The 13,407-nt window shown below is 39.2% G+C and overlaps 1 protein-coding gene across 1 annotated transcript in view; it reads left to right on the plus strand.

Moving 5' to 3' along the window:
- cped1 (cadherin-like and PC-esterase domain containing 1) overlaps positions 1 to 13,407 on the plus strand; it is a 302,217-nt gene that overhangs the window by 95,855 nt on the left and 192,955 nt on the right. Inside the window, exons 14-15 of the mRNA XM_048608017.1 lie at positions 8,408 to 8,594; positions 10,003 to 10,171. Coding sequence (XP_048463974.1) covers positions 8,408 to 8,594; positions 10,003 to 10,171 — 356 coding nt within the window. The remainder of the gene's footprint in view (positions 1 to 8,407; positions 8,595 to 10,002; positions 10,172 to 13,407) is intronic.

Below are 13,407 nucleotides of genomic sequence, written 5' to 3' on the forward strand. Positions count from 1 at the left end.
TATCTCAGATTCTCCAGCATCGGCAGTTCCCACTATCTCTGGGTTCAAACGTGCTTGGGCTGAATATATAAGCCCCTTTCTCATGACACCTGTTCGGATACTAATTTTTGATTCTAAGCATCAAGAGCCTCTTGATTACATTCAACGTGAAAAATGATTGGATTGATATCATTGCTAATCTACTCCCCCACCAGTCAGTAAACATAGTCAGGAAGTGCCCAGCAGATTTGATATGGCTGGACTCAGTCCATAAGAGTTTACTGTCTCTTGGGGCAATCCCACATTTGGCTGAACAGCATCCTTGTGCAGGTTATAGTATTGTGCCGCAGAACAGGCAGGACCATCATCTGTATAGCACACTGGTTATGTTATTGGACTAGTATGCTTGTGCCCATTTGTTCAATCCTAAAGGTATCTGAGCAATTTAAATTCAATTAACTAGGTAAACATGAAATATAAAGTTATATATTGTTCAATGTTCACTCTCAGCTTTGTGGGTATAAAGTGAAGCAACAATCAGGAATATGTGCTGCAGGAGGCAAACAGGCCACACATAAGCAAAGTTTTCTTTAAAATGCATGCATAGCCGTATATCAGTCTTAAAGGGACAGTGCAGGGCAACAATCCACTGTGCATAACAAATTGAGGGAACTCAGCAGCAGTAATATACAATTAGCACCAGGTGAAGGTCCCCAGTTTGTTACAATTCCAAATGGGATGCACCTAAATGGTTATGTTCTCAGGTGGAGAGGGTGAATTGCTTTCCCTTCTTAATCCATTTCCTCTCTCCAATGGCCATAGCAAGGTTAATTCCCTTGCCTTGTGGATTTTTTTTTCAATCCAAATGTATTCATGTTTTAAAAAGAGCTAAACTTACCAGGCTTTCTTAAGTTAAAGAAAGAGTGGTTTTGTTAGCTACTAAACGCAAAAAAGTAAAATGTGATACACATTCTAAATGTGAACTGAGTAAAAAAAAGCAGAGAAAAAGATACACAAATCAATTTCTGTATTTCATGAAGAGAGAATGGTGAAATATTACCACCTTTAATTTGGATGATGCAACATTGCTGAGATAGGTAGTGAAGGAGTTGATTTCAAGATTTTTGGCTGTGCAGTTAGCTGACAGGTTTTTGTCCTGTTTCCTTCTTGATGGTGACTTTACTCATTTGCCTGGCTTTCAGCTCTCAGAACAAGAGACTCTTTCTCTTGCCTGTAGCACAGAGATGTTGAATGGCTGTCCTCAAATTGTGACTGTCACAGCATATTCGTCCTCACCAGCACATCAGCCGGTGAACACACAGCCCAGAGGTTGCTGGTGGATTTTAACACTTTTGTTGTAAAATTGTAGAAGGGCTAACACATCCTGAGTGCAATTTGGAACATCATCCACAGGAAATAGCTTTCTGCTGAGAGAGCTAATCATGTTTCTACTTTCCATCACTTCCTTTTAAGTCTCTCTGTTTGAAGCTTCCCTGACACTCTACAGGTGTGAAATTCAATGGATTCACAGTGATTTGCCAGACAGCCACCAAATTTATATCTGTGGTCATCTTTTGTCTGTATGTCTTTTTAAAAAAAAACATGTCATTAAAAGTTAAATATGTCTGTAAGTAATTTACCGTTGATTCATGGTCCATTGTATGATAATAATGATGCCCATGAATATTGTAAATCTGCATCTAGCTTACTAATATCTGTTAGGGAAAGAAATTGGCTATCTTTACCTGCTCTGTCCTATATGTGACTGAAGATACACAGCAAGATGGTTGACTCTGAAATGGTCTTGCAAGCCACTTAACTGCATTGATAAAGACGACTTATTAAGGGTTCACAGGAAATGCTGGCCCTGCCAGTGATGCCCATATCCTGTGGATGGATTTGTTAAAACAAAACAATGGATTTGGCTATAATTAGTTATATGGGCAAATGGGATCACCAACTAATTCCCACTGAAAGTCTCAGTCCCAGCTAAGGCACAGTTTTTCACAAGGCATTCAGCTTGAAGAGGTTATTGTTTACAGGTTAATTACCACACACAACATATCAGTGCTAAAGGTAATTATTGTGGTAAATGAAGCTCACTTATATTGCTCAAATATCACATAAAGCAGGGAATAAATTAGATGCATTGTATTTTTAACTGTAACATTTATGTGGGAAAAGTTAACGGATGCAAAGCTTGGTCTTTGAATAATGATCTAACTGAATAAAAGCAAGAAATAATGTTTAGATGCCATTATTGCATTTATGTGGTCAGATCTCCTTAGTTAAATATATCTCAGATAAGCATCTCACAGAGTGGCTTCTTTTGGCTGCAATGTTGTACTAGGTAATGCATGTGCATGGTTTGGGCTGGATCTGCATGATCAGTATTTGCCTCATGATCTAACTTTAATCCCAGATTGCCTTCCTTCTCGTTCATGGTTCAGTTTTATATTGTAAAGCTGTGGAGCATGTAGCAGGCAAAGATATTGAAGACCTGTAGAAATGCTATGTTGTACAAGCTCCTAGATCTGTCCATCTGATGTCAATGCTTTAATGGGTGGGTTTGTTAATGATCCATTTGTTGCACAAGCTTCATTGTTTACCCACTCTGCCTCTGACTGTCAGTGCTGCAAGAGCTTTATTAGCCAGGGTTAAAGAGCTAGGTTTGTCCTTGAATAGTAATCTTTCCCAGCTATTTCCACCTTTTGAATTAAGTCGATACATCGGGTTGGTGTGAATTAATATATTGTGATGCTGTCTGGAAAATAAATATTAATATACATAATACTGTGATTGAGATGATAGGTCTATATGACCACATGGATGCATCTAACCATCCCATGCACTTTCAGAAAGCTTCCAGTACATTAAAATTGGCATAATCAGTCATAATGTTCTTTCAAAGGAGAATGAATTTGATCCACCTGCATAAAGTATCCATTACCTGCATCAAGAACATCAAGTTGTCTGACACTGCTGACATTTCCTACATTTGTCTGGATTAGCTGGGGGCATGAACTTAATGAATTTCAATGTCATTATAGCCTGTGCCCTCTTTCAGTGAAGGCCTTTAGTAAGGGACTGAGAGTCTTCAGTCTTTTCCAGTCACTTGTGCATGGAACCAAAAGTATGTTGGAAAGCACATTAACAGATATGGATAATGCTGTTTTGGTGGCATTTGATGTCTCAGGGAACTCTGCTTTGCTCCTGCCGATCATCCTGAACTGAATCAGGTGACAGCAACTCTGAAAGAGTCACCTATAATGAGCATTCTGTCCAGACAAAAATGTGAAACTACAGCATTTTCCTTTCTATTCTCAATATACAAGAATGTGCCTCAAACGTAAAGCTCAGTTTATATGAATAGATTTGCATTATTTATTGATAAGTTTGGAAGCACAAATATATTGTGGTCTTAACAAGCAGTTTTGCTGAGGGCATTCCAAAATAATATACAGTGTGATTGAGCTCGTGGTGTGCAATGGCAAAGGTGCTGCACTAAATTTCTGAGAGGTATGAAATGGGGGGTATGGGGGAAAATGATCAACATGCTAAAATTCTGGCAAGTAAATTTTGCGACAAATTCTTTAACATTGGAATAACTGACGATTTCTTTTAAAAATTGAGTTGCTACTTTATTCCTGGTTGCCAAATCATCTGCAATGACTGGGAGATGTCTGTAAAGCACATTGAGCAGAAAGCCAAGTCACTGGCTTGTTATTACTAGGCTAAGCACTCGTGATGATCTGAAAAAGTAATGGCCAGGTTTATTTGCTGATAGGTCGGCTGGTACCGCTGTAAGCATCAATAAACCTGGTGTCTTTAGGAAATCCCCCTGAGTCATCTACATTATCCCCTTATTAACATTTTGGATGCCTACCAAAATCACAGGTGCTGTTAGTGACAATACTGTGAGGTAATGTAGCCATCATCTGATTCACCTTGACTATCAGTACCTTGTTATAAGATAGTCACATTGTCCAAAACGAAGACACTAAGATGAAAAATGCACAATATATAGTATTAGACTGGTTACAAATCTATAATCTCCTCTGTGCTCAGATGGTAGATACAAACCTCTCAAGCTTAACTGTCACTATGACCTCATCTGAACCCTCTGAGACTAGTTCCTTATGATCACTCTTTCTTATCTTTAATTCACTATCTAAAGTAATTTAAAAGGTTATTGCCTACTATTTCTAATGTAAAAGCAGCAATTCTATCTTCTTGAAAGTTGGTTGATCTGGAGTCTAATAAATCAACAAACAGTCATGCTGATTAGTCATTCTGTTACACAGCACACATTTATAGACTTTTTTTACAATGACCTCTTTCATACAGCAATAGAATTCTGTGCAGGTCAGGTCACTAATAACCCTCAACAACAGTACATGACGCAGGAACATTTTCACTGAGATTTTCAGGTAGATCAATGCCAGTCTAATTGACTATTTTTTCTACTGATGTTACAGTAATTTCTGTGATAAGATGGTTGTCCTGTCTTAGAAACAACATAAAGTAAAATCAAGGAATTATACATGAACATTAGTGATTTATTTTCTAATTTACAGAACTTCTTATTTTTGGCCCTTTAAGTCCACATGCTGAATGTGGACGTTATATTGTAATGCAGCTCCCACACATGTTGTTACTGACTGCAGCAGTAATGGACACAAAAGAAAAAGTATTTCAACACATTGCAACCTACATTTTTCAGGAACTGTTTACACAGTGAGCACACCTACGGTGATAGCAAGGAATGCCGACCTTTCTTTTTGAAGTAGATCCCTTTTCGTTAGGAGAGACTTCTCGTGCACAAAATACATGGTCAGGAAACCTATTGGATGCCAGTGGGAAAATGCAATAGCTCATAAAAGTCTGCTGTGTCCCTTTAAAAGTGAGATGGCCCAGCAAACAACTCAGTTTCTCTGTGAGGTACTGCTGCAAGCAGCAACCTGCAAGAACCTCTTTTGCTAATGATGCCTTGAAGGTCCTGCTTTTAATATTTTTGGCCATGCTGTACTCCTAAAGAATATTTACAGAGTACGCTGTGGTATGAAAAACATTAACATTATATAAGAAACATCTTCAGGCTGCAAGAGAGTGAGAGAAAGCAATGAGATCATGTGACTTTGTGTCACTCTTGTGATGATGTGGTTATATTAATAAATCGGCTCAGACATGTCAAGATATACCTCCAGGATGGGTAGGACTTGAACATGGACAGTCTGGCCCAGAGATAGGAATACTACCACTGAACCATAGTACTTTGTTGCATTAGCCTATCCCAGACTCAACTACTTTTACCCCCATTGTCAAATTTCTGATTCCACACACTATATTACATCTCACCATCACCCCAACCACCGCCACACTACCCTGCCACCCCCCATCAAATCTCTCACTTCAGTTTCTGTTTGACAGAGACAACCTCTGTTGCTAATTTACCCAATGCATTCCCAATTAATTTGGAGTAGATTGGCAATTCTAGTACTCCAACAGACTCTGCTGGGCAGAAGGAAAATTGGAAAATGACACCAGTTTAGCAATGAAGCTGTTATCTGGAACTGTGTGCAGTATTTCTGGTCTGTGTTGATGACTGCTTTGACCATGTAGAAGATTACTTCTGCATTGAAACCAGTGCATGTTTGGTTGTTGCACCGGACCATTTTTGGTTTGATTGAGATAGTACTGTAGATGTTCTGCCTGTTCCACCAGTTTTCCACAACGAGCATGGTTTGGAATCCAAGCACACACTTTGGAATAGAGGTCTGGTAAATTGCTTTGTGTCTTTCTGGAGCCACAGCCTCAATTAAATACTTGAAATTTGGTGTGGGACCTAATTCTTGAGCTGCTTTTTTTAAAATTAGGGACAATTCCACCCACCATCTCCCAATCCCAACACCTGTTCCCTAATTTGTATGGACTTTTGAGGTCAGAAACCCACTGCACTTCCTAAAAGGCATAAAATTGAGGCTTATATTTTGAAGTTAAGGGTGCATAAAAATCTAGGTAACATTCTTGTGCATAAAAATTATTAAATGCATGATATGCCGAATGTGGGTATTGATGGCAAAGCCTAATTGCCTTTTTGATTAGTTGAAAATGATGGTGTTCTATCTTGTTAATCAAATAAATAAAGGATGCAGTTTGTTTAATAAACCTGCTCCAACAATGCTGTTAACTACAGGAATTTGACTTAGTGATGATGAAGGAAGAGCACTATTTGTTCAACATCAGTTTGTCTTAGACTGCACTTTAAAAAAAAACTTAGTCTCACAAATCACTTCGTAGCTTGAGATAAGAGCTCTTATGGTACAATGGTAGTGTCCCTACCGTGGTGCCAAGAGGCCCAGGTTCAAGTCACACTTGCTCCATAAGTGTATAATAACATCTCTGAACACATCAATTAGAATATATATATAGTGGGACTTGACCCTGAGCCTCCTGGATCAGAGATAAGGACATCATGACCGCAGTACAAGAGCACAAAAACAACTGCCTACTTAGTATTTTTAATCAACCTATTCAGAGAGGTTACTTACACACCTCTAGTGTGGGTCAGACTTGAACCGTTGGGCCTTTAGGCTCAGACATAGGGACCCTACCACCGCACCACAAGAGGGCCTCAACAACTACCTATTTCTTTTTTGTTTTTCTCTATCACCTTTTTTTTTATATACTGAGACAGAAAAATGAAGACACCATTGTGTGTAGGCTTTATTATTTTATATATATGTACTTTTTTCTTGCTCTGCCACCAAAAAAACACACGTGTGGTCGACTGAATATTTACAAACAAAGCCTGTTAAGGGCAATGCTGACGTCAAAAAATAAGGAGGGGAGGTGGGAAGAGAAGGAGAACTACCTTTTTTTAACCCATTTTACTAATCAACCTGGTAGGAGCAGATGCTGCTTGGCCTGCTGTGTCCATCCAGCCCTGCACCTTGTTGTCTCGGATTCTCCAGCATCTGCAGTTCCTACTATCTCTTACTAATCAACCTGTTCAGAAATGTTATTACACACTTCTGGAGCAGGTGGGGCTTCAAACTGGGCCTCCTGATTCGAGGGTAGGGACATTACCACTGCATCACAAAAGTGAAGATTTTTTTTTACCAGAGGGCTCCAGGAGTTCAACATTTTTCATAGGGCCAAAACATGCCCTTTGTTTTTTCATACCCAAATCACCTGTGGTTATATATTTTTTAATTTTATAGGCAGACAGAAAAAAACATAATTGTGAACAGATTTTACTTAATATATTTTACCCCACCACCAGGAAAACACTGTGTTGCCAGCTGCATACTGATAAAGAAAGGACAATGCTGACATAAAAAAAAGTCAGGTGGGTAGGGAGATAAACAGTTGCCACCAAACCCATGAGGCTTATTTATTAAGTCAGAAGTCACACAACACCAGGTTATAGTCGAACACGTTTATTTGAAATCACAAGCTTTCGGAGTGCTGCTCCTTCATCAGCTGAAGTGACTCTGAAAGCTTTTTATTTCAAATAAACCTGTTGGACTATAACCTGGTGATGTGTGATTTCTGACTTTGTCCATCCCAGTCCAACAGCGGCACCTCCACATCATGGCTTTTTTAGACAGGTGGGCACAGGTGAAGGAATGCCTTCTCTCCCATTCCAATTCCAATTTAGAATCATAGAATCTTTACAGTACAGGAAGTGGCCATTTGGTGCTTTGAGTCTGCACCCACCCTCTGAAAAGTATCCAACCCAGACCCACGCCTCTCTATCTCCCGTGCCCCCAACCCATAACCCTACATTTCCGCAGCTAATCCACCTAGCCTGCACATCCCTGGACACTATTGGGCAATTTAGATTAGCCAGTCTACCTAACCTGCACATCTGTGGACTGTTGGGGGAAACCAGAGCACCCAGCAGTAACCCACACAGACATGGGGAGAACATGCAAACTCCACACAGTCACCCAAGGGTGGAATTGAATCTGAGTCCCTGGTGCAATGAGGCAAAAGTACTAACCACTGAAGCACTGTGCATCCCATTTTGATTTAATGCCCTCCCTGCCTCCCTCAGCTTTGGTGTTATTGCATTGCCCTTAATAAACTCTGTATGTATATTGAATAATTGGAGACATGGTAATTTAGTGGTGATGTATAGCTGGTGAAAAGTACCATGGGTGATTTGGTGGTGAAGAAAAAGTAATTCAGTTGGGCGTGAAGGTACCTCTGGATGTAAAAGAATGAAAAAGAAATAAAATAAATATACAGAGCCTATATGAGATCGACTTATACTGAGTGATTCCACTACAAACTATTATTCTTTGTTGAGTGAACTTACCCAAACCTAATTGCAGTTAACTGTCTAAACGATCACTTTTTAAAAAAAATCTGATGTTCTGATTATGTTAAGTGATTTACTTCTGCGTTTTGTTTTAAACAGCTAAACATACTCTGGCATACATTACACACATCTTCACTAGCCCACAGTTGAACTTGAATCCTGTCTTTACGCCAAAGATCAAAGTGTACTATTCTGAAGTGCCTTTTGATGTGGTGATAGTGAAGATCAGAGCAGAAGCAGCCAATTGCTACTGCCAAGTACACTTGGATAAGAAAAAAGGACTCAGGTAAACTGCTTTTTAGAAAAAGAAGTGCTCAAGCTCAAGTTCAAGCCCAATCTGATTTTTCAAAGCATTATTATAAGATGATTTTGAGTAACTTTATTCAGCTAACAATATCAATGTCTAAAATGGATGCAGAAGAAGTGTAGTTGAATTCTCACTTTGACTAAATAACAAACAGAGGGTTTTATTTTCCACCTTTCAGGGGAATAGAAAGAGCAGCTGACTGGAAGTGTTGTTCTTTCAGTTAGTCCAGACCCCTCTGACTAGAATTTATTTGCCCGTCATCCTCCTCCTCCCTCATTTTCAGTAGATTCTTCTTCATTAGTTGCTGTTGCTCAGTTTCTTTCAGCTGAGAACCTTTCTGCATTGGCATGTTTGATGACATGCAGCACACTGCAGTGATGCATATGGTCAACTACATGTGGGGTATATTGTAGTAAAACACCAGATCAGTCCAGGACACCTGTAGCTTTGCTGTATAACCGTGTCATTTTCTCATTAATGGTCCCAGTGGTGCCATGACTCTGATTAATCCTGGGCAAGTCATGGACCACGAGGCTGTAGAAAAGTGTTATCAAATTTGTCAAGATTGTAGCTGTTGTCCCCATGCAGCCATCTTTTTACTGATAGTGGGGAGCTGAATGAGTGCTGCATAATGACAGCGGCCTGCAAAACTTGTACAAATCCCCCTGTTGTTTCTACATTGATCACAGTGCAGCTCGACATTAATTGACTGTTCATTTAACCTGTTCTATTCGTGAAAGCTGCTGGCTCCCCAGCAATCTTTTGATGGCTACATGCCAGAAGCTGACCACTACCACAATTTTCAGGAATCATTTATTTAATGTGTGGGCATAAATGAGAAAGTTATAGATCGGTTGGCCATACCAAGCGAATCCACTTAATGTGGCTGTGCTTTTCAAACTAGTGTCATGAGTGATAGCCCCTATAAAGGCTTAAAAGGAACTAGAGACTAAGGAAGGGTGGTTCTCCAGACACTGCTGCCCTGTTGGCATTTGACTACAGCAGAAAAGCACAATTCCTCCATTAGTCCTCTCATTAATAAAAGGGAAATTGAAGGTGGGACTGAAAAGTGGAGTTGGGTTTTATTTTTTGACTTGTATTCTGTTTTCCTTTGTTCACTTGTTCGGAGGAAAATCTGGCCCATGTAGTCCATGTGTAGCAAATCATAGCATGAGGTATTTCTCTCATCTAGCATTAAATATGTTGGAAGAATGGCAATAGCTTTAAAGAACAAGTTACCCTCTTAGTAAGACTGATGATGCTTGCTGAAGAAGGTCATGCCACACGCACAGTAGATCATGAAATAAACAAAGGGTCATTTCACTTCCTTGGACAGGAACAAATGCAAAATCTAACTAATTATTTTATTCTCTTTTTCTAACCTCAGCATTGCCAATTATCCTCTTGGCCTTGGAAATAACAGAATCCATATATTAGTATCAGATGAGTCTCACAACCAACCGACTGTTGTAGCAACATATACTGTCAATGTTTACAGACACAACCGGCCCAGTCTGCCTGTTCTTAATGAGGCTACAATGTGCAGTTTTGTGCAGGTAATGATTTTGGTGTATTTTTGACCAATTCTTATTACCAACTGTGCTTTAATGTGTAAATAATTAATTAGTATTAAGAATTTGAAATGAATAAAGAGTTGCTATTTAAGCTTGAATCTTAAAGAAAGATAGTGAGCAACTGTTTTAGTTGTTTAGTAGACAAATGAATCTTTGGAAGGTGACACTGTGTTGTATTGATAGATTACATTTGCAGCTGCGACTCCTGTTTCATTTTCTCCCCTATGACATAAGGAGTTGATGGTAGGCAGAAGCAAACAGCTTTGAAGGGTAAGTAAAAGGAAAATCAGATCATCAGTCATCTAGAATCATTCTGCCATGAGTCTGAGATAATACAGCATCCACCACCATTTTGTCTATCATTTCTACAAGAGAAAAATGTTCAGGGGGTTCAGAAGTCAATTAAAATAAAATGAAGAAAGATAAATAAGTTTAAAAATTATCTCAATAGCCAACAGTATCAAACAGTACATGTTACCATTAGTGCTCTAGCTTCCACCATTTTTACCTGTTTGCATGTCTTTGGGATTTGCCTAAAGAAACCCAAAAAGTAGATGCATGGAAGATGGAGGAACGACAAAGGAAGATGGTTGTGGTTGTTGGAGATCAGTTACTCAGCTCCAGGACATCTGTACAGGGGTTCCTCAGGTTAGTGTGCTCAGCCCAACCAACTTCAACTGCTTCATCAATGATCTTCCCTCCATCATAAGGTCAGAAGTGAAGATGCTTGCTGAGGATTGCACAAAGTGCAGCTCCATTCATGAGTCCTAAGGTACTGATGTAGCCATGTCCACGTGCAGTAAGACCTGAACCATAACCAGGCTTGATTTGACAAGTGGCAGGTAACATTCATACCTCACAATTGTTAAGCTATGACAATCTTCAACAATGGAAAATCTAACCATCGCCCCTTGACATTCAATAGCATTGCCATCATTGAAATGCCCACCATCAACATCCTGGGGATTACCATTGACCAGAAACTAAACTGGACTCACCATGTAATTGCAGTGGCTACAAGAGCAGGTTAGAGGCTAGGAATCCTGCAGTGAGTAACTCATGTATCCATCAGCTAAAAGGTTCAAGTCAGGAGTGTGAGCGAACACTCCACTTATTTGGGCGAGTGTTGTTAACAACTGAAGAACACTAACGTCATTTAGGACAAAAGCAGCCTGTGTGATTGGCACCACATCCACTTCTTCCACAGCAGAAGTGTACACAAGCTAAAAGCAGTGAAGGAATTCACCATGGGTCCTCAAACCGCTCCTTCCAAAACTACAATCAGTACCATCTAGAAGGACAAAAGCAACAGATACATGGACCACTGCCAACTGCAGTTCCCCACCAAGGCATTCACCATCCTGTCTTGGAAATATATTGCCATTCCTTCAGTGTTGCTGAGTCAAAATTCTGCAACTCTCTCCCCAATATTATTGTGGGTGTACGCACACCAAATGGACTGCAGTGGTTCAAGATGGCAGCTCACCACCATTTTCTCAAGTGTAATTAGATATGAGCACGAAATGCTGGCCCAGCCAGCAGCGTCTACATCCCTTGAATAAATAAACAAAGTAATCATAACGTTGCCTTCCAGTCTCTAGGCAGACGCATCTCCAGGACTGGAAGATTCAACCCTGTATATTTGTGACTTTTATTGTCTACACTATTTCTATACCATAAAGAAAAAAAATTAGATTGCTGTTAGGTGTGATTATCCTTTTCAAAGAATAGTTATTTTGTGTACATATGCATTAGCAAAGCTACCATTTGGTATTTTCTCTGTGTTTTTGAAAAGTTACAGATTTTGTCTTTGTGATATTTTCTGGTATATGATTACTCAAGCTCTTTAAACTAGATATATCCTTCTATGCACAATGCTGGCAAATATCTATTTTCAATTAAAATTTGACACATCTGTATAAAAAATTAAGCTGTGTGTGTGTAAAAGCAATTTGTATGCAAGTGATGGTGAAAGCTTCCACTGACAGCAGTGACTCAGCAGTTACTATATCATTTTGGTTGTGCTAAATCTCAGCACTGGGTTCGTTTTCTTCTCCCTCAGGGTGAGTAACACAAACTGGCAGGATTGGTATGTAACTGAACAGCTTGTTTCACACTTGTCTCTTCAGTAACTGAACATCTGTCCCAGCAGCAAAAGGCTAAATACGGTGTGAATTGATAGAGACTTCCTTAGACACTTGACTGAGCACAACTAGCATCATGCATAGGGGAAAAGGTCAATGACAGCAACGTGGCCTTTTCTCACACTAAAAATCAGTTAAAATTCTAATCCAGGGTCTTTCTTTCTAGCTTTCTTTCATGTTTAATCCCATTTGGATATTCAAGTTTCAGTGCAAACTGATACCATGCTGAAGGTTACAAAGACAGAAGCAGAGGATGTTGTTTCCCCTCTGCTGGTACATTCCAGTAATCCTGGATTAAGTTCAAGGCCATTCAGTTAGAAAGTGTGCAGGTCATAGCAACTCAGCTTCCAAGAGGAACACATTATGCTGCTTATGCATTTCCCATGCATAGTGTTTTGTTTTCTTCTTTAAGCTCTGAAAACTTTTTTTTAAACCAAATTAATAATGAACACTGCAGAAGCTTGTTACCAAGCATCTCATTAATGGAATGTTAGGAAACATTTGCAAAGCTCGTTATAGTTATCTAATCAAAATGAGTTAAATTTTTATTCCAGATAATTCTGATTAATGTATTCTGATTACTTTTGTAAGAAGTTCTTTAGATTTCTGTTTCCTAGAGTGTGTGTTTGCTTGCACAGATATCTACATAATTTTTGTTGTGTGCTCAGGGAGCAAGCAGAGAAATCTCTTCAGTTTGGTCCATATTTCAGTCACTGGTTTTAACTTGCTCTTCATGTGAAGCTCCTTGGCTTCAAAATGTTGCAGAATAACACTGGATTTTGTGTTAGGGGTATATGACTTCCAAAAAAAATTAAGCAGTAAAACTATGAGTGAATAATAATCATAGCATCACATATATATTTTGTTAATTATTGGATTGAGTTAGCTGATTGTATATTATAAGATAGTAAGTTGAAACTGTGATGTTAAACTACAAAACAAGTATTGTTCTTACACAGTGGATCTATTCCATTTTCCTACCATTCATACCAGAACCTTAAACTCCTTGCTCTCTCTCTCTATCTCTCTCTCTCCTCCTCCACTCTATAGCTTCTCTCTGTCTCTCTCTCTCTC

The sequence above is a fragment of the Rhincodon typus genome, chromosome 18 (genome assembly GCF_021869965.1).
Source record: "Rhincodon typus isolate 14 chromosome 18, sRhiTyp1.1, whole genome shotgun sequence".
In the NCBI taxonomy this organism is placed as follows: Eukaryota; Metazoa; Chordata; class Chondrichthyes; order Orectolobiformes; family Rhincodontidae; genus Rhincodon; species Rhincodon typus.